The sequence below is a fragment of the Brachyhypopomus gauderio genome, chromosome 2 (assembly GCF_052324685.1).
Source record: "Brachyhypopomus gauderio isolate BG-103 chromosome 2, BGAUD_0.2, whole genome shotgun sequence".
NCBI lineage: Eukaryota > Metazoa > Chordata > Actinopteri > Gymnotiformes > Hypopomidae > Brachyhypopomus > Brachyhypopomus gauderio.
Genome location: NC_135212.1, coordinates 7,872,568 through 7,894,272, shown reverse-complemented (window position 1 = coordinate 7,894,272; position 21,705 = coordinate 7,872,568). Strand labels below are relative to the sequence as shown.

The following is a 21,705-nucleotide window of genomic DNA, read 5'->3' as shown; positions in this document are numbered from 1 at the left end:
CTGTAGCTAGACGCTGCTGCCGACTCTCAGTCGCCGACTGCTAGATATTAAACATGCTAGATATCTGCCAGTCGTCTGCGACCAGTCGGCGACGGCTCGGCGAGCGTCTATCAGCGTCTTTCAGCAGTTCACACTACACGACTGAGCGAGCGACGAGTGATCGCCGATTTGCCTCCGACCACAGTTTTTGTCGGCGATCAGCCGGCGACTGAAAAACCAGCCTAAAATCGTGTAGTGTGAACCAGGCATTATCTGCTAAATGATTCCCAGCAGGAGTGTGGGTGTTGTGTGTGTGTGTGTGTGTGTGTGTGTGTGTGTGTGTGTGTGTGTGTGTGTGTGTGTGTGTGTGTGTGTGTGTGTGTGCTCCCTGCTCCCTAGCTCCGCCTCACAGCAGACACCATCAGGGCCATTACGCTAAAGTACCAAACATCTGCTATTATAGTGCACAGTCACACATGCATATTCATATATGCAGATCAGCCTCACACAGACAGGCCATGAGCCCCACATGGCCCACGGGGCTCTCCAAACCAGCACCTGGACATGCTACAGGTGAGAAATAGTGGGTAAAATACGAGTTACAACAACTTAGAATGGAAAAGACAACATTGGGATGTCAAAGACATCGTCTTGAAGCAGTTATTAACATCTTCACATCTCCAGCTCAAGCTGGATAGAGATAAACGGTGACTCGGCCCGGCCTTCACAAAACCAACACACAGTTTATCTGAGATTATGGCACATTAGATTAGATTTAAAGTGCTATTGTAAAACACAGTATGAAAGACAGCATGACTGACACACGAAGGAAGCAGACTTCACACATGCAGAGAGCAGCAACTGTGAAGGCAGCCCCTCAGAAGTGAGCTCCAGCAAGGGCACTAGACACTTGCACAATAGCTCCGCATGCTGTGAACCTGAAGGCACTTCACGCTTGCATGGCACTGAAAAAGACATGTTTTTTATTTGGTAAGAGAAAACAAGGCCTGAGAAGTTTTGGGGTGGTGGGGGTGTAGGTAATGATTTGTTTGAATAGCTCCACGCTATCTCCTGCCAGTCAGACTGATTAAAGCAGAACTCATCAGCAACTGAAAACAACATGATGTTTGATGATCGATAACACAGCACAGCACAGCCAAACACACAACACAGGGAAAAGCCAGGGAAGCTTTGATCTCTGGACTACACACACACACACACACACACACACACACACACACACACACACGCACACACACACGCACGTACGCGCACGTACGCGCACACACACACACACACACACACAGACCCTAGTGGGGTAAAACATTGACAGCCAAAAGCAAACTGTCCTTACTACAGGGGTCAAAACGAAAAGTAAAAGTTGTTTAACCTACTGCGGCCACCATCATTTACTAGTAGCGTTAGGTCTACTAGCAACTTTGGGGTCTGTGTGTGTGCATGCAAGCATGTGTTTGTATTGATGAACTCGGAACCAAATAATGGATTCCCATTAAAAAAGTGTTTGATCCAACAGCAGGACCATACTTAGCAATCCTGATGAGTACAAACGAAAACTAACTGGACTATGTGAAGTCATTTGGTATGTTAAGCAACATACTTCTAGAAAGGCCTGTATATTACACTGAGGGGTACTTGAGTCATGAGTCAGGTAGACAGCCATGAGGACTGAGGAGGGAGGGACTTGAGGACTGATGGGGACGGGATGGATGGAGGGGAGGGGCTTGAGGACTGAAGGGGGAGGGGCTTGGCTGATGGATAAGCTACAGTAAGTACAGGGGGAAAAACAGGTTAGTTAGCAGTTTTCTTAGTTTGAAGCGACAGGTTTGAAATACATACCGCCCAGATGCAAGTCCAGGATCTCACTGTAATTAGACTCGCCCCAATAGTCTACAATGAGGATATTAAAGATGTGTTACTGCACATGGGCACAGCCAGTGACACTTGGCAAGTTGTTTAAAAAAAGGAAAACAAACAAACAAATAAAATCAATAAGGGTCATGCATATGCTTGCACTTGAACCACCCTCACACACACACACACACACACACACACACACTCACACCTCCCCCACTGCAGTGTACAGAACACACACTCACAACAGCATCTTACATTGTATTCACACACGTGGGTTAAATGCTGATTCTTTGTACACAGGATGCATAGGAATGACTCCATGGGCACATAGATTTGCCGCACCACTCTTCACACAGGCTTACAGTTCTGGGTCTGTGTCCACAGCAGCGAGCTCAGTGTCCGCTACAGCCGGGACAGACGCTAGTCTCAACCAAGAACCACTGTGCAGTGGAACAAAGAGGCCTGGGGATGTAAAACCCTTCATCTGATCAGTGACTTCTGCTGCCTCGGAGCAGGTGTGGAGCATCTGTGCAGCTCACTGGACCCTAAATGCAGTATACTAGGATATTCTGCTCTGCTGGTAAGAGGGCACACAAATCTATGACACAAAACACTAACACACTATCATACACACGCTCACTTACAGAACCAGTATCACAAGCATGCAGCTACAACACACACGAGGAGACACGAGGGGCGAGGGTGGTCATGATGAGGTTGTGGACGACGACTGTGAACACCTACTACCATTACGGGCTGGGTACCTGAGCGCCCTGCGTGCGGTTTTGGACTAACACTAGAAGCTTTACACAGCCCTTGAAAAGAGTGAAGTACAGAGAGGTTATAGGAGGCAGTCATACAGCACAGCATTCTCAGGAGTGGACCAATAGGACCAGGCCAAAGGACACTGTCCTTCTCATTGAGGACACTTCAAAATCATGTCAGTTTCAGTCTTTTTTCAATTGTAATAGACATGACTAATCAAGCAGACCATATAAATCAAACTTAAACGCTTGAACATGAAGCCCAGACGTTCTTTTCATTGGATCTCGATAATCTGCCAGTGATCAAGTCCTTGATAGTCCCTTGTCATGCACATCTCAAACAGGAGTTGAATATGAAGAACACAAAGAATTAGAAAAGCTCCAATGAGACTGAAAAAAACATTGCTGGCACAAGACACAATTTCCACACTCCACACTGGATTCTACACTGCACACAGTCCACACAACACACATTATGTCTGGGTGAAATAAAGAGGCGAATGCAGCTTGTAGCCTCTCTGGCTGCTACCGCTGTGAAAACAGACCACTTGCTGTTCGATAGTTTACTCGTGATCTGTGACACAGCTACTGCTGACTGAGCTGTCTTAGCACATAAACACGCCACGATAATTATTGCATGACAGAACCAAAGACAAACATACTATTGCAAAAGTAGGATGAGCTTGTTTACACCACAGCAAATTGGCACAGATGGATGCAGATGCAACAAAGAGAAATCGGAAAACAGTGTCTGTAGCATCAACAATGAGAGGAAGAACAGAGAGGCGTAGATGCTGTCATTTCCTGCTGCTGCGCACACTCACATTAGCAGACGCCAGTAAAATCCTAGACTACCGTCTGCAGTGAAATCCTAGACTACTGTCTGGAGGTGGTACACACAAAATAAAACCTTTCCAGAATGATCAGAGGCACAACTCTAAGGGCAGTCTCTCATATCTAGGAGACACACGTAGAAGAGAGGGGACCATGAGGTACCTGCTTCCCCTCGTAGGGCCTTCTCAACAGCCACGCCCCTCTCCTCCAGCTGCCGCTGCTTCTCCTCCACCTGCTCCAGCTGTCTCTGAATGATCTGGGGGATGGAAATGGTCCCATAAGCAGGAGTCTAATGTACTACCAGGTGCCTGATATTATTGTAGCGGATCAGGGATGTTCTACCTGAGGTCTGTCTGTGGGACTCATTGAGTGTATATAAAGTGGAGTGGATGACAGCAGGTGAAATGCGAAGCCTCTGTATCTGATGCCTTCTAGTGGCAGGCTGCAGCATAACATAACTACGCCCATTCCCATGTTACATCAAACCTTCATTTCATATAACGTATCTACAGTATTTTTTGGTGGGGGGCAAAGCTGTGATCTGGTTAATCTTTAAATTCACCTCACGATTATGTTTTCCTTTGCGAATTAACAGGTTTTATTCCAGTGATCTGGCGATACTTACAAGGGAATGCCGATAAGGTGATCGACAGCAATTTGCTGCATTAAGAGGAAGCTGAATTGACATATTTAACCTCTCATCATGTTAATAACGTTTACTTTTCGATTTGACATTTTGAAGCCTTTGGTGTCAAGTTCTTTTCAGTTTGCCAAGGTAAGTACCTCCCTAATGTTAACACATAGGCCTAATCTAACTTGTTAGCTAACTTGCTAGCTAGCTACCTTGCTAAACTAGCTAGTTTGTGTCGCTGAAGCGCTTGAAATCCAACTTTACTTTAGCTTGTGTTTTTAAATATTGCACATTCTACATTTAATAAAATAAAATGAAGAATATCTTGTAATTAGGCAAAACTAAAATAATAGGATATTATTAAATATTTCGAAGACCTGAATATGAAAGCTATGGTTAAGATGCTTCATTTATTATATTGTCTTATATTATTATGGTTATTTAGCTAGCTTGCTAATATTAGCTAAATGTCCAATGTTTTACAAGCTAAGAAATTAATAGCTTTATTCTAGAGCACTGATGTTGGAAATGAAGGCACATTGTGATAATGAATGACCATGGATTACTATGTGAAGTCTAAGAAAGTATTCTTTAATTATGTTGGGTTGCTTTAAGAGAGAGGGGGCATGAACTAACAAACATAGCCAGGCTTGGAGTAGATATTCCAATTTTGATCCAATGCACAAGTGCACCCAAGATGGCAGCTCCCATGTTGGCAATCTAGGTGGCTTCAAAAATGATCAGTGGGAGTCAACCATTTTGCAGTGTACAGTAGGGTCTTCTTACCTGGGCCCTGTGTAGTCTCTTTAGCTCCTCTTGCTTGGCCTGGCGGCGTGCTGCTTTCTGGACTCTGCGTGTCAGCTTGGCGTTCAGCTCTTCCTCTGTGTACGTCTTCTGCAAAAACGAACCAAAGCATTAACTGTAACGCCGCACAGCCAGGAGCTCCCGGACACTACGGATGTCTTCACGGAGAACAAGGTAGCCAGGTGCTTCAGCCACAGCTCATTCATTCAGATACTTTCCAAAGTGACATCAGAACCAATGTGTTTGGAGGGTAGCTTACTACACTGAACTGACTACTATGGAAATATCCATATGTCCTTTTTACTTAAATTTTATGCATTTTGTATGTATGGTTCCACGTACTGACTGTAGTTCTGTGTTTGGACTCCTGTACTTGTTAAAATTTCTATTTGGCCAGGTGTTCCCTAATTCCCTGTTATCCAAAACAGATAAATGGAGATAAATAGAGAAAGAAAAGAGAAGGTAAGTGAGAGGCGATGTTTATGGAATCCAGACGGACTCAGTATCCGCTGGGGAGCCACAGAGCTGATATAAACCTCAGTGAGACACTCAGTAAAGAATACAGACCAGCAGAAAGAGCCTTTTGAGAAAACATGTGACCACATGCACATGACCACCTCACCAGGCACTGTAGTCTAGTTGGCTCATGCTTACAAAGGAAACTGTTAGTGATACAGTGATGGACTGTATGGGCCACAGTGGACAGGGTTAGAGTGGTAGACAAACGCACTTCAGCAGGGCGGGGACACACTACCTTTGTGGTACATGATCTCTTGAACGCCAACGCATGAGGAACATAAACAGACTGGGGGGGGGGGACAAACAAATAAAACACGAACAATGAAAAACACAAAACTGATCAAATGGGTTAATGTAAAGTTAAAATCTATGGCAACACAATAACAACCAGCAAACCTGACTGAACATTTAACCATGTTAGTGTCTCCAGCATCGTCTGGGTAAGGGCACACGTGGAACACAGCACTCCCTGGTATTCCACGGTGGTGGTGTGTTAGCACTCATGACAAACAGTCAGTAGCACAAACTTGCAGCATAGAGACAACCCTTCTGTAGTTGCTCAAGCAGCCAGACGTTCAAAATGCCCGACTGCTGGCATAGTTTAAGACTGGGCAAAAGAGCGCTGGGTGAATACGAGAGCTGTTACTAGGGGTGGGAATCGTTTACTATCTCATGATTCGATTCGATTCTGATTTTGGGGGCCACCATTCGATTCAAAATCAATTTTCAATTCAAAACGATTTTCAATTAAAAAACGATTTGATTTATAAAAGTTTCTGCTTCAGTCTATAAAATCTGCATGATCTACTACAGTCTGCTTTACATGACAGAATGACAAATACAGACAAATCTTTCACATTTAATTAACAAAAACAAAGTGCTTTGGTAAAATAAAATGATTTTTGTTGTGTTACCAAAATTCTTGAGCTTCATTTCGCAAGCTTTCAAGGCTGGCTCGGATGCTGTTCCCCCAGCCGATTATAGGGGCACCAGAGTCAGTCCCAGTCCCCATGCTAAATTTCCTTTGGGCTCAATAAAGTATCTACCTACCTACCTACCTACCTACCTACCTACCTACCTACCGACTAAACCGGCGTAATCAGCAGTGATTCGTCTCAGCTTCTTTGTTAGGCTTCTTAAGGAAGCTTGTGGAGACAGATCACTGCTGAATGGTGTCTCGCCACCTCTCTCTTATGCGTTCTCTTTACTTATTCGAGTATCTATCTCCTGCGTCGCTTCCTGAGCCATCTCAAGTTTTCAAAATCCTGTATTTCTTCCTATCCGTTTTGCCTTTATTCAGGGCTTAATATGAACCGGATCCTGCCAGAACAGAGTCCAGGAACTCTTTCATTTTGAAGGGTGCGTTCTGGGAACTGTCTGCCTCGATCCGGTAACTTTCAAGCCTACTAATTATAAGTTAGAAATCTGTCTGCGTTGAACCAATTAACTGAACAAATAATTCTATAAAAGACATTTTTTTAAACACAAGATCCACATTCAGGCTTCCTAAATCACATAAAAGCTTTTCCTTTTAGCAATGCCTTTCCGCGTCTCCCCTATAAAGCTAGTTATACTTTCGTGCGCGACTCCGCACACCTCGTGCGAACCTCTGCGAATGGCGGAGGCGTTTATACTTGCCGCGTCACATTCTATGCAGCATTGTCCGAAACGATATGATGTTGTAGTATAAAGAAATACCCCTCAAAAACAGGGGAAGGAACATTTACCTGATGAATTTTAATGTTGCTTTGTGTTTCAGATTTGAAAAGTGCTGGAATTTAGGCTATAGTACTTGAAAATGCACTTAAAATGCACTTCTGCACTTAAAACACTTATAAAACACGTAAATAATTTAAAAGTAATTTATATATACACAAATTGGCTTGTTATTTTGACATTTGTGTGCCTAAGCGTTGCGTTTTGTGTGCAATCCGGTGACATTGTTGGCCTCAGTGACCCCTTGTGTCATGCCGCTGTTTGCGTTCCGGCATCGTTTGATTTACAAATTAAGCACTGCCTTTATTTTTGGGAAAGGTTTTATTTTGCTGCGGCGTTTTTTGCCTGCTGCCAGTTACTTCTCCTGGCGTCCTCGGTTTCGGTTTCCCGTTGCATTTATCCGCGCTGTTTTATAGTTACAGGGTTGCCAACTCTCACGCATTTAGCGTGAGACACACGCATTTGACCGACTTCACACGCTCTCACGCTACACATCCGATTTCTCACGCCAAAAAAAAATAATCTAGTTTATTTACCTCTGAACCATATCTATGATTCAATGAGTTACTAGTTCGCTCTGGCACCAACCACCGGCGATCGATCAATCGCGATTTAATACTTAATTTGTGTCCATTTTACACCGCCCCGGTAACAATTTACGTTCTGCGCGTTGAGTCTTCCGCGTTGTTTTTTTGTTTCTATTTACTCCGTGCCCTCACGGTTTTTGTTTCTATTCTTTTGCGTGTTGAGTCTTCCGCGTTGTTTTGTTTGTTCATTCTGGGTCGCTGTGCTCGTTTCCCTCTCGCTAATACATTTGACAAGTGTCAAACGTCTTGCTCTTGCGAGCCGGCACTTGGGTTCACCCTTCTCCATATTATTTAACGCGGTGTGTACGTTCCCGTGCTCACCGCGTTACACAAGCTTTGCACATGAGCTTCATTGTGTCAAGTTCGGCAATACATTCGGTAAAAACCAAAATGAACCCATATTTTTGCCTTAAATGAAGACGGGACAGGTTGAATATGTTTTTCCTCCATTTGTTTTGAAACTTTTCCGCACATGAGTGTGTCCCAGAATCTGCTGCGTAAAGTCTCGCGTAATATATAATTACGTAACGCGAGACTTCACCACAATTTAGAATCAATTTTGGGACATTTAAAATCGATTCTGAATCGTAGTAAATAAGAATCGATTTTTGATGTGTGAATCGATTTTTTGGCACACCTCTAGCTGTTACATCCCCAAACATCATGCCTCCGCCTCCTGACCTCCAAACAAGACTCACATGCACTGAACAACTTAATAACTAGAATTGTGGGGGGGTTGCTTTCCTAAATAAAATCCATCAACTAACAGCTACAGCAGTACTCAATAAGAACAGACATCCCTCATTTGTATTTTCTCCATCCCTGTTACTCCACCCATTTCTGTCATTTTTCTTTCAGCCCTTCTTTTCATTTTCTTCCTCTTCCCTAATGGGAGGGGTGTAAACAGTAAAGGGTATTGCTCCTCCCTAATGGGAGGGGTGTAAACAGTAAAGGGTATTGCTCCTCCCTAATGGGAGGGGTGTAAACAATAAAAGGTATTGCTCCTCCCACCATTATTTTTTTTTTCTCCAAACTTTTTCTTATCCTCATAATATCTAATTTCTAAGTTAAAGTTAAAATACTAATTTGAAAAACTAATCTAATTAAGTTTTTAAAAAAGCCCAAAATACATCTCCATACTTTATTATAAAACATCTCCATAACTATTAGATGAACTTACGTCTGTCTTGGACTTCTGGGAAGATCGCTCGAGAACATCATCACAGGAGAGATCAGAGTCCTCCGAAAAACTTAGGTTTCTTCTCAGTCGCAAGTCTGACATGAAAGAACAGAATTTTGTTCATTAGAGTATTTTAATGGAACACTCAAAAATCTCTGCCTTATCCAAAACATTACAACTCACCTGAAGAGCGATTCACAGGTGACGCCTTCTTCTTTCCAGAGTCTACAGTTGTGGAGCTTGAGGGGGTGCTGGAAGAATACTTCTCCTCCTTTTTTTTTTTGTCTTTCTTGTATCCAGAGAACACAGCCTTCCACAGGGACTTGTGTTTGGGAGGGGTCTCCTCCACTCCAGACAGTCTGCTTTCATTCTTGGCCTTTTTCTCCTTCTTGTTCTTGTTTGGAGAGAAGAGAGAGCTGCGTTTCTTACTCTTTCCCCCTGTGGAGCTCTCTGAGGAAGTGACTGAGCTGTCACCACTCTTACTCAGTGGGGAGCTGAAGAAACGATCTGCCTGTGGTTCCATCTGCTGCCTGGTCTCCAAAGCTTTACCAGCCGAGCTCCTGGGGAAGCTTGTGCGCTTCTTGACGGCCCCCTCCGGAACGTTCCAGGCCGCTCGGGCTACGGCTCTCTTCGTTGTATCGGCCTCTTTCATCTTGTTGAGTTGCTTGGCCATAGCATCTTTAAGGGCCTGGCTCTTGACTGATTTCTCCCTCTCCCTCATCCGCTCCTCTGCGATCTCCTTGGCTTCAGGAGAGACGTGCGGCTGCCCTTTAGCCGCTTTAGACAACAGGCCTGCAGGGGTGTTGGGTTTGCCATTCACCTCAGCCAAAGCAAGGTGTAATGGCGGCCTCTCCTTGTTCACTCTGCTAGTAGGTGGCGTGTAAAACCTGTCCAGTGCACTCGTGTCGGGCGTACGCTCGTCAAACGTGTCCTCCACATCATCAGCAAACGGAATCTCCTCCACACATTCCACAAAAGACTTCCTCACGTGATCTCGCCGTGGTTTGTTGGGGTCCTTCGTCCTCATCACCACAGGTGGGTTTGTCCTGGGGGCAGGGACTGGAGTGGTGACGGGTTTACTCTGGAGTGGACTGGTTGGGCTCGGAGCTTTGGCGGGGGCTTCCTCTACTGCACATACCTCATCAGCTGCAGGTGTTTTGTCCCAAACAGCCCGAGGCTTCTCGCCGACGAGCACAGCTGGCTCCTCGTTTGGTGGGGGCGGGGGCGGGCTGGAGGGTGGCGTCAGCATGGTGGAGTCAGAGTTGTTGTAGCTGTCGCTGGTGGCCGTCTGGCTGGTCACGGTGCTGTCGTTCAGGCCGAGGCCGGAGCTGCAGCTCAGATCCTTCCTGTCCGAGCCTGAACTCCCGGGTTCCACGGGGGAGATGACCTGCCCTTCCAGAGTGATGTTGAGCCTGCGGATAACCGAACGGCCTGTGAAGGTAGGCTTCATCTCCTCAGACAAATCCCCTGGGATGTGGACTTTGGACAAGATGGGATCAGGTGTTGGGGTTTTGACGATGCTCTTTTCCGTATGTTTCGTCCTGTCTAGTGGGGTGAGGCCCAGACTTCTCCTGATCTCTGCACTCTTCAGCCAGAACTCCTCAATGATGTCGGTTTTCTTGACCAGAGTCTCCTCCAGTGGTTTCAGAGGTTCAGTGTTCGTCCGGTCTGGAGGGGCTTTGGCCAGAGGGGTGGACGTTATGGCAGGGACAGGCTGAGTCCTCACAGGAGAGCCCGTAGTGAGTGGAGTGGGAGACTCCTGGCACGGAAGCGGCTGGGCACAGATTGGCGACAAGGGGTTGGGTGGGGGTGAACAGGCACATGCCTCAGATGGGCTGGGAGCCGTGGGGGTCACTGCCTCTGATGGGGCCACTGCCTTTGGAGTAGGCACTGCCTCTGGAGGGGGCACTGCCTCTGGAAGGGACACTGGCTGGGAGCGGATAGGAGATGTGACAGCTGCTGACAAACTGGGACTGTTGGTGTCTGGAGTCGGTGAAGGTGGAAGACGTGCTATGCTGTCATCAGGCAAGAAGGGCTCAGGGAAAAATCGCTTTCCTGGAGACTTAACCAGTACCGGAGATTTTTCTATGACCTGGAACATGGAAATGGCATTAAATGCAATACAATAAAAACACACCATAAATGCCATTTTATACACCATAAATGCTGAAGTGGAAACCAGAAAATTAAACCCAAAGAAGGCTACCTGCTCCTCAAGAATAGAAGGCTTCTGGACTGGAGAGAGAATGACATCCACGATTAACTCCCTTGCACCAGCAGACCCTGGCTCTACAGAATACAAACACAAAATCAGATCACATTACATAGGAGCTGGACTGACTTTTGACTTAAGGTCTTTGAGCAGCTGAGAAATGCAATAATGCAATAATCAAACAAGTCAGCATATAAACAAATACAGCATATAAACACACACTACAGAGTGTACACCAGCGTTCACTACTATGACACACTACAGAGTGTACACCAGCGTTCACTACTGCACACTGCAGCATGTATTCCAGCTCACCAGTTCTGCAAAGGTTCTTGGGGCCCTCTGGTTGGCTGCTGTCTGGTGAGAGTTCTTCCCCCATATGTTGGGAAAGAGCGTCTGCCTCTGCGTCTGAAGGGATTTCATCTGTGAGACAGAAATCATTGAGTTGACAACCTCCAGTTAAACTCGTCACAGGCTGCATGTAACGACAATCACCCATGTGTGCTGAATACAGCGGAAAACCCTCATGTGATGACCATACTGAACATAGCAGTCATCCATCATACGCTGAATTAAGACATCAAACCTTCATCTAGTTCCGTGCCAGGCTCAATGTCAGGACTGCCTGCTTCTGCATCCAAGTCTTCATCCTCTTCCTCCTCCTCTTCACATGGCTCTGAGGTCCCAGGAAGAGTAATCACCATGTAAGATAAATATAGCAGGCACAATCTGACAAACCTCAATACATCGTCTCAGAGAGACCAAATATAAGCTCTCAAAGACAGTATATAAGCTACGCTACTATCCGATGTAATGTAAAACTCCTATAAAGCATTTAATATAAAGATGCAGAATAAGTAGTAATTGTCAAAAATGATTTTCCTTTCTAGACTATATGAAGCAAGAACAGATTGGCATAAAGATGAGAGCAATCATGTAGGTGAAGGTCACCGGTGGATAGTGGAGCACAGAGAGGCTATACACCCACTCACAAACACATGCATTGAGGCCACACACACACACACACACACAAACACATGCATTGAGGCCACACACACACAAACGCATGCTGCGAGTCCATTCACACACAAATGCATGCCGTACCCTTTCAGCAATACGGAAAAATAGCGGAGATGCCTTATGGAAAACCGAGAACAGGACAAGCTTTACACAGATAAACAAGCACCCTCCCACAAAGTGCACATCAGAGAAAAATGCAGGTTTTGCTCCCTAGAGAGCCTGACAATCTTGCAAGACAGGCTTTAACATCTGAGCGGCTGTCTGGACAAGGCGTTTTCCATTTCAAAATAAAAGCCCTCAATCTTTGATCCAAAATGTCACATTTTAACTAAAGTGACTACAGTTGGGATCGGAAGATCCAGAGACTCCTGCTACATGGATCCCAGCGGACCTCCAGGTCACCGCAGGTGTGGGGTGAACTGCAGGTGTGGGGTGAACCTAACTGCTGCCTCTGCGCTTCGAGGCAGGAGGCCTGGAGGTCTGGGTTTGTTGAGCTGAGCACCATCCTGCTCGAGTGCAGCAGTACCACACAGGGCTGAACCAGGCGGGTGAATCTCTCACTCTTCAAGCCCGTATTGTCACTTATCGGCAAGTTGTTATAACTTTTATAAGTGCATTTATGGTCATTATTGTACATCAACCTTCTACAAATCTAAGTAATCACATATTTTTCCTATGTGTCCTATAGACAGAAAAAGAGAATATGAATCTTATGAACATCTCTAGTTAATGATAATGTGATTAATATCAGTTTATTCTAAACAATTATATTTAAATTAAATAAACTCCTTTGACAATCAAAACTGAAGAGAGTCAGTATTTTGGTTCGCAGGTAGTTAAAGAGGGATGCAGGTTGATATTTAGATTTAGGAAGAACAGAAGAAGGCATTTCCCTGGGTAAAAGGGGGCATGCAGCTCTGGTGTCGTGTGACGGTGTAGTGCAGGAGTACTCAGAGATCAGAAAGATTCATGCAGCTGACACCTTTAATTTGAGTGTGCACACATAAGGCCGGCTGGCCTGCTATGTACACACCCTCTATATTTGTATGAGCGTGTACATATGTGCATGTGTGTATAGAGGAAAAGCTACAACACTGGTGTGTGTGTGTGTGTGTGTAGCAAAAGCTGCAACACTGGGGTTTGGCTCTACCTCCAGACACCGAGTCCAGCCAGGCCCTGACAGCCTCATGCCGTGCAGACGTGTGGGAGGCGGCTAAAACACAACAGCACACAAAACAAGAACTAAAACAGCACAGCAAGGACAACATGGGCTGCAGGAACTGGGCCTGCGGTGGGCGGGGTCTAGTTTAGGCACCGCCCACCCACACACACTTACATAACAGACCAAGGAGACAAAATCAAGCCAAACAAACATGGAGAACACACATGAAAACAACAAACAAACAAACAACAAGGCTCGTTAATCTGGAGGGTCTCGAGGGTGATTAGAGGGATTATGAAAGGATGTGAAATGTCTGACTGTTTGCTTGTCAGAGAAAAGTCGCATTAAAGAGAATTTCACATCTCCCCATCACACACCAGAGCACCAGCCCCCGGAGAGCCTCAGTGAGCAGGCAGGGCTCCTCCAGGTGGGGTTACCTGTGCCGGAGGGGGCCTGGCTGAGCCGCGGGTCTGGGCCCGTCCCTCCCGCCACCTGCGTGTCCCGCTGGGAGAGCAGGACAGCCAGTGGCTTCAGGACAGGCCGGAGATGCACGTCCCTGGCTGCAGGGGGCCGTGGTGGGTGGTGTTTTACGGAGTGGGAGTGTGACACGTGGTGGGGTTACACGGGAGGAGGTCACAAAGAAGAGCAGGTGTCCAAAAATGGACCAGACAGCACATCCCAGGGGACACGATGTCCAACATCAGCAACAAAGAGAGCAGAGATCAGGAGAAACACAGAACAGTGAGAGAAGAGAAATAGGAACAGACACTTCAGATCTTAGAAGAGCATGTAAATGTCATAGCTGAAGCATTAAGAACTGCATGCAGGGAACCTACAAAATCAAATCTCGAGAAACATTACTCTGTCATTATTACATTCACACCCAAACACTGAATATAATGAACAAAAATATTGCAATGTTACATTGCAATTCATTTTCAGTTTAGCAGTAGGGCTGCACAATATGGCTGAATACATCTCAATGTAGATACACCGACACAGTGTGAGTGCAGTGAACTTTCACCCCCAGTACAACCTCTGTGTGGCATTAACTCAACATTACCTATTAATGTCTGTTCCTTGATGTCAATGCCATTTATCAAAAAAACCCAAGAATACTAATCTGGAACATCTGTGATTGGTCAGAATACTCATCTGTAAATAAAAGACGTAATTTGCAGCCTTACGTGTACTGAAAGGCTGTTATCAGTACCAAAATGCTAATTTCACAAGTGCGACTACAAAATGATATATTGTGCAGCCCTAATTTAGTATCGTGGTAAAAGCGAGAAATATCTGGAACGTTTCAATGCAACCATGCATCAAAAAAAGAACAAAAATGTTTCCGATCACAGTCTGGATAGTTTGAGCAACGTGTTCCTCATCTTCACACTTCAAACAAAAGCTGATGAAGAACAGCTCCTCTTTTAGATGATGTGGTACAGAATGAAATGAGAAGGTCCTTTCTTCTGGATAACTGATCTGGTTGCAATTTACACACACTTGTGTCAGTAAACACATGAGTGAACACCAAGTTCAATCAAGAACAGAACGGCGGGGGGGGGTTGGTTAGATCAAGCAAGCTCTCTCCAGCCAGTCACGGAGATCCTGGGGGTGCATACAGCCCAGAGGCATCCACAGCAGATACCTGTACACATGAATGCTTCCTCTTCATCTGTGAGGCTCTCCAGCCAAAGACCTGACTGGAGTTCCCTCTCCCAGGGGTAATACTGACCCTCTAGGGGCCCAAATAGTTACCCCAACATGCACAGACACACAGACACACACAAGTACACACACACACAAGTACACACACACACAAAGTACACACAAAGCAAGGGGACGAGGGAATGAGGAAAGAGGAAGAAGTTGAAGATTTTCCATAATACACCACAACAGATGCCACATAATCACCTACCACACATCACCCTCTTAACCTCTTACCCTAACCCGAACCACACGCGCTAAACAACACTAACCCTAACATAGCCATAACCCAACCCTACCCTAAAACTACCCCAAACCTAACCCTACCCTAACTAACCCAACCCTAACTAACCCAACCACACAGCTCCTTTCACTTATACCTGGTGTCCAGAAATTTGAGAAATTCAGTGAAAGAGCAACAGGAAATAAAAACAAAACTGCAGAATTCATGCAGATGTGAGAGGAAAGGCCAACTGGGCATGTGCAGCACTGAGCCACACTAGCTACTAAAGTCCTGATGGATGGGTCCTGCTGGATCAGTCCTTCAGACTCATTTATGCAAAACAAGCTCCCCTAATAAGGCACAATAATATGTCTTTGTGTCTTTATGCCTTATGATTTATCCCATTTGCGGTTTTTTCCACAGTTCTTTGTTCACGAGGGAAATCTACTAAATAAAATAACATGCAGTGTAATAATCTCAGCTGCTCCTGAACTGTGTCCACGATAATGACATTAACATAATCTTACCATAAATACTAATCTGGCCAAAGCAAACGCAAAGCACACATAGAGAAACTGGGGTGGACAGGATAACGTGGAAAAAGCTTCGAGCGGTCGTCACTCACAGTAAGACATGGACCACTTCTACGTTCATTCAGAATGTTAGTCTCAACCAAATGAAACAGGTACATAATACATAAACTACGTTTACCATCACTCGATTCTTCTTCCTCTTCCTCCTCCTCCTCATCTTCCTCTTCATCTTCCTCAATCTCTGCAACCTGGCTTGCCTGCCTGCCTTCGTTACCGTTCTTCAGTTTGGCATGGATCTCCACCGCCTCCTTCCAAGCCACGCCCCCAAGGTCAGAGGGCATGGCCGGACCTGCTTCAGGCTCCGCTTCCTCATCGTCCTCCTCCATGTCAGACTCTGAGCTACTGCGGAGGGGATGGAGCACATGGTAACTACCCTGCACTGCTTGCCCGAACCTCTAAAGCTTCACAGCGCCATCTGCAGGACCCACCTGGAAGCCTCGTCTACGCCCGCAGCTTTGTCCAGGATGCTGCTGAGGTTGTGTTCAGCCAGCGTCTCCTCGGGAACCTCCTGGAGCTCCTCGCGCAGCATGGACAGCCGGTAGTTCTCCAGCTCGATGCGTTCGGGGGTCCCCTTTAAACGCTTCACCACGCTCAGCTCCGTCTGACCGTTCATCTCCACTGCAGTGAGGGGGAGGAGCGAGAGGGTGGGGTCAACCAGGAGATCAAAGCGAGGAGGGCCTGGAACCTGAGGAGACTAGGGCGTGGACTGAGTCAGGTGGGCGGGGGTGTGGGTGGAGTCTGTGGGTGGGATCTGGTGGGGGTGTTTGGGTGTGGTCTACCTAGAATGTGGGGTCTAGCTAGGGTCAGGGTCTGCAGAATTAGTCAGGATCCTTGCATGAATGACCATAGTCTTCATTATAACGTCTGTCACATGTACCTGCTTCTAGATTTACTGCCAGTTCTGATTCTGATAAAACAGTTCTGATTCAATTTTTATTGTTAAAAGCCCAATATAGCATCAAAAAACTATGATTAGCTCATCCCTTACCTATCAAGACACCCATCAACACTAGAATACACAGGCGACAGTGCAGAATGTGAATATAATCTGAGTATAACAGCAGGTTTTTCTGAGGGGGGCTGTGAACAGTAGTGAAGTGCAGATATTAGCAGATATGAACAGTCTTGATCAGTAAGTGCAGATACGAACAGTCTTAATTGATCAGTAAATGCCGAGATTAACAGACTTAAGTGATGAATAAGTGCTTTTAGGGTTTGTATGCACTAGCCGAATACAAACAGACAAACACAAACTCAGTTATGTCTCTTTATTAACAGATTAATTGTTCTCCTACATAATATGATGAATAGCATAAATGTAAATATATCGTCAGTGAGTTTCCATGGTAATAAGTACAGGAAGGTGGTACCTTTCCCTTCCCCATCCTACAAAGCAACATTTAGTGAGAATCGCAGCGCTAGGAGACTCAGGCGTGACCCCCTGACCTACACAGCCAATGGCAGGAATGAACGATGAAATGTTGCCCTGGCAACGGAAGTGATCTCAAACCTCACCCACAACAAAATGTTCTGTATCTAGACACACAAAAGCCATGTGTGCTGATGTGTGTGTGGTGATGCCATGAAGGGTGTGAATGCCTTGAAACCCCAGACTCACAATTTCTAAAATCTACCTCTGTCCGACACACATGCGTGTCCAATAATCACACGTATCCTACAAACACACATCCATATCCCACACACACAAACACACACACTTATCCTTCAAACACATGCATATACAGTGCCTTGCAAAAGTATTCACTCCCTTGGATTTTTCCCTATTTTACTACATTACAACCTGTATGTATTTTTTTTTATCTGAATTGAATGTGATGCATCTGCACAAAATAGTCTATGTTTTAGAAGTGAAATGAGAAAAAAATATATGTACATAAAGAATATGAAAATAAAAAAACTGAAAATTGGCATGTGCATATGTATTCACCCCCTTTGTTATGAAGCCCCTAAAAAGTTCTGGTGCAACCAATTACCTTCAGAAGTCACATGCTTAGTGAAATGAAGGCCACCTGTGTGCAATCTAACTGTCACATGATCTGTCAGTATATACACATCTTTTCTGAAAGGCCCCAGAGGCTGCAACACCATTAAGCTAACCAAACAACACCATGAAGACCAAGGAGCTCTCCAAGCAAGTCAGGGATAAAGTGGTAGAGAAGTATAAGTCAGGATTGGGTTATAAAAAAATATCCAAATCTCTGATGATCCCCCGGAGCACCATCAAATCTATCATCATCAAATGGAAAGAACATGGTACCACAACAAACCTGCCAAGAGAGGGCCGCCCACCAAAACTCTCAGCCCGGTCAAGGAGGGCATTAACCAGAGAGGCAGCACAGAGACCAAAGGCAACCCTGAAGGAGATGCAGAGTTCCCAAGCAGAGACTGGAGTATCTGTCCATATGACCACAATAAGCCGTACACTCCATAGAGCTGGGCTTTATGGAAGAGTGGCCAGAAAAGAACCTTTACTTACAGGCAAAAATAGGAAGGCTCGTTTCGAGTTTGCAAAAAGGCATGTGGGAGACTCCCAAACTGTATGGAGGAAGGTACTGTGGTCAGATGAGACCAAAATTGAACTTTTTGGCCACCAAGGAAAACGCTATGTCTGGCGCAACCCCAACACATCTCATCACCCCAAGAACACCATCCCCACAGTGAAACATGGTGGTGGAGGCATCATGCTGTGGGGATGTTTTTCAGCAGCAAGAACTGGAAAACTGGTCCGAGTCGAGGGGAAGATGGATGATGCTAAATACAAGGATATTCTTGAGCAAGACCTGTTTACATCTGTCAGTGATTTGAGACTAGAGCGGAGATTTACCTTCCAACAGGACAATGACCCAAAGCATACTGCTAAAGCAACACTTGAGTGGTTTAAGAGGATACGTGTAAACATATTGGAATGGCCTAGTCAAAGCCCAGACCTTAATCCAATTGAGAATCTGTGGTCAGACTTGAAGATTGCTGTTCACCAACGGAAACCATCTAACTTTAAGGAGCTGGAGCAGTTTTGCCATGAGTAATGGGCAAAAATACCAGTGGCGAGATGTGGCAAGCTCATAGAGACTTATCCAAAGCGACTTGCAGCTGTAATTGCTGCAAAAGGTGGCTCTACAAAGTACTGACTTACGGGGGTGAATAGTTATGCACACTGACGTTTTCAGTTATTTTGTCCTATTTGTTGTTTGCTTCACAATAAAAAAAATGTTAAATGTTGAAAGTTGTAGGCATGGTCTGTAAATTAAATGATGCAGACCCTCAAATATTCCCTTAGAATTCCAGGTTGTGAGGTAACAAAATTTGAAAAATGTAAAGGGGGGTGAATACTTTTGCTGTACCACACACGCATGTATCCTACACACACTTATCCTACACACACACACACACACACACACACACACACATCCTAAACACACGCTTATCCTACAACCTCATGTGAATACAATAAATACATGTGAGGAAATGTCATAACATGCATGTGCAGTGTGGCAGAGTCCCAAGCCCAATAGACTACACTATCTTGGTCACCGAGGTAAAGCAGTGGCTGTGAACATCACGTGTTCAGCTGAAACGCTACAGGAATACTGAACATTTGTAGCATTAGGATGGGAATCAGATACTCTAGTCTGACCTCCAACATCCCACTAAAATTGTTTTTACAGTCTTCAAAGTGTTCTCTAATGTTTATATTGTCTTCCAGTTGCATGACAGTTGCTGTTCGTAATGACAGTAAAGTGCAGGGTTAGTACGGAGGGAAGGATTAGACACGCACAAACACCACGAGAACAGCTTTCTTGAGAAAGCTGTGTACGAATCACAGGCAACGAATCACGCAGTTGCCAAGCGACAGGCTGCTCTGATAGGACAGGGGAAAGGTAAAGCTTACAGAGACAACCAACCACAGGCAACGATACAGGCACCACATTACAGTGTTTCACCAAGAATACATGGGAAATTACAGGTACAGAGTCACAGGCACTATTACAGGCAAGAAACTAAAGGGACAGAGAGCAGAAAGGAGGAGATTTCAGCAAAACAAATAAAATACAACTAAACAATACAGTTACCACATAGAATTATCATAACTACATAATCATAACATAATGATAACTACATTATCATAACGATATTAGAACTACATAACTAGATCTAAATAAGTATTATAATTATATACCTACTATAACTATACAACTGTTAGAACTACATAATTATTTTAACTATAATAATGATACAATTATAACCACATAACTATTGGAACCATATAACTATATAATAAATAGCCTACAGGCAAAATAGCCACTATAATGATTATAATTATTATAACTACATAACTATTGGAACTATATAAATATATGATAAATAGCCAGCAGGCAAAGAAGTGCCAATCAAGAGCCTAATTAGTCACATTTGAACCTTTATTTCTGTATCTCACTCTGCTGATATTATCTCACATGTTCAACAGCTTGTAATGTGTATTTTGTTATAATGCATATTTTGTTTGTTAGTTTTTTACCTCTGTACTGGAATAACATCTTATTATGCTACAGAAATCACTCACATCCAAGCTAACCAAATATTAATGAAACATAACAAACATAATGCTGTGTTTTTGGTTTAGGCAGCGATTACTGGAGTGAACACTGGTGGGGTGGGGTCTGCCCTCCTGTCTGCGAAGGCTACAGGATACTGAGCAGGAAGTGAAGCGTCAGGCAGGAGAACAGGTACAAGCAGTAGGTGAAGAGGAAAGGGAAGTCTAAGGGGTTGTGTGCCACCTGGTGGCGAGTCCAGGACACTGCACGCCGCAGCGAAGGGGGCCTCGCCGCAGAAAAGGGCCGCAGGGCGTGGCCGAGAGAGGAAAGGCGGGTACCTGAGGGGGGGCGGTCCCCGGGAGCCTCACTGGCCGGCCCCCGGACGCTGCTCTCCGCACTGTCTGGTGTTTCCTCCGGGACCTGCCGTTCCTGACAGCCGGAAGAGCAAAGTACGTAAAACACAGCAAAGTCCATAGCAATAAAGTACATAAAACATACAACAGGAGATGTTTCATGGTCACCATCCAGCTGATTAGCACCACAACATCCACAATGGACATCCACAGTCTAAAGAAGAAACACGCCCTGACACCAGCTGCTGTCCTGGTCACTCACGTGTGTAAGGGGGCTCACGTGTGAATGGGGGCTCGCGTGGGGCTGTGTGCTGCCTACCTGTGGGTGGAGTGGAGCTGTGCTGGACGCCGGCCTCTTCCTCTGGGCCTGCCCACACAGGCGGTAGCAGTAGTGTGGCTTACAGTAAAACTTCCCTGGAAGACACACACACACAAAATCAGCACACACATTCAAGTCCTTGAGAGAGCGCTGAGCCCATGTGCAGGGCTTGCGCCCCAGGGTCCTAACTCCTGCGCACACGCAGGGCAACAATACGCCCTGTGTGTCAGAGGACAAAAGAAAATTCTGTCACACAAAACTCTGAAATGTAGGCAACAAAAGTCACGAACAGGCAGAATTCATATCATATGATAAAAGATGCGTCTTCCATACAGTACAGTCTCGGGGGCCGCTTCCACAACTCTGTTTACCCCCTCTGTGTAATGACATGTTTGAGTACCACTGGGCTCATTGTAAATGAGTGCGCACGTAAGCACATAGTTTCTGCCCGTGCGTGTGTGACTGCAGGCGGGCTGTGACGTCATACCGTCCTCCACGTCGAAGGCGTAGGACGAGAGGCGTAGGGTGGTGCTGCAGTAGTCACACTTGAAGCAGCTCCGGTGGAAGAACTTCCCCTCCGCGCTCAAACGCTCCATCACGTAGACACGCATCCCGCAGAAGAAACACACATCGCTGCCGCCGATGTTCTGAGGAAACTCCTTACGCAAGGAGCC

General features: G+C 45.4%; 1 protein-coding gene across 16 annotated transcripts in view; it reads right to left on the bottom strand.

The window, feature by feature from the left end:
- mical3a (microtubule associated monooxygenase, calponin and LIM domain containing 3a) overlaps nucleotides 1–21,705 on the bottom strand; it is a 54,297-nt gene that overhangs the window by 6,922 nt on the left and 25,670 nt on the right. For 6 of the 16 annotated variants that reach the window (XM_076985598.1, XM_076985655.1, XM_076985649.1 and 3 more), the window contains 17 exons: nucleotides 21,519–21,705; nucleotides 21,032–21,126; nucleotides 20,698–20,788; nucleotides 16,235–16,424; nucleotides 15,925–16,148; nucleotides 14,932–15,021; nucleotides 13,721–13,843; nucleotides 11,688–11,777; nucleotides 11,417–11,524; nucleotides 11,096–11,178; nucleotides 9,073–10,981; nucleotides 8,890–8,984; nucleotides 5,642–5,692; nucleotides 4,870–4,977; nucleotides 3,615–3,708; nucleotides 2,619–2,669; nucleotides 1,837–1,887 (listed from right to left, as the gene is read on the bottom strand). In XM_076985598.1, the coding sequence (XP_076841713.1) occupies nucleotides 1,837–1,887; nucleotides 2,619–2,669; nucleotides 3,615–3,708; nucleotides 4,870–4,977; nucleotides 5,642–5,692; nucleotides 8,890–8,984; nucleotides 9,073–10,981; nucleotides 11,096–11,178; nucleotides 11,417–11,524; nucleotides 11,688–11,777; nucleotides 13,721–13,843; nucleotides 14,932–15,021; nucleotides 15,925–16,148; nucleotides 16,235–16,424; nucleotides 20,698–20,788; nucleotides 21,032–21,126; nucleotides 21,519–21,705 (3,640 nt within the window). The remainder of the gene's footprint in view (nucleotides 1–1,836; nucleotides 1,888–2,618; nucleotides 2,670–3,614; nucleotides 3,709–4,869; nucleotides 4,978–5,641; nucleotides 5,693–8,889; nucleotides 8,985–9,072; nucleotides 10,982–11,095; nucleotides 11,179–11,416; nucleotides 11,525–11,687; nucleotides 11,778–13,720; nucleotides 13,844–14,931; nucleotides 15,022–15,924; nucleotides 16,149–16,234; nucleotides 16,425–20,697; nucleotides 20,789–21,031; nucleotides 21,127–21,518) is intronic. The other 10 variants (XM_076985604.1, XM_076985623.1, XM_076985724.1 and 7 more) reach the window with 5 other exon arrangements.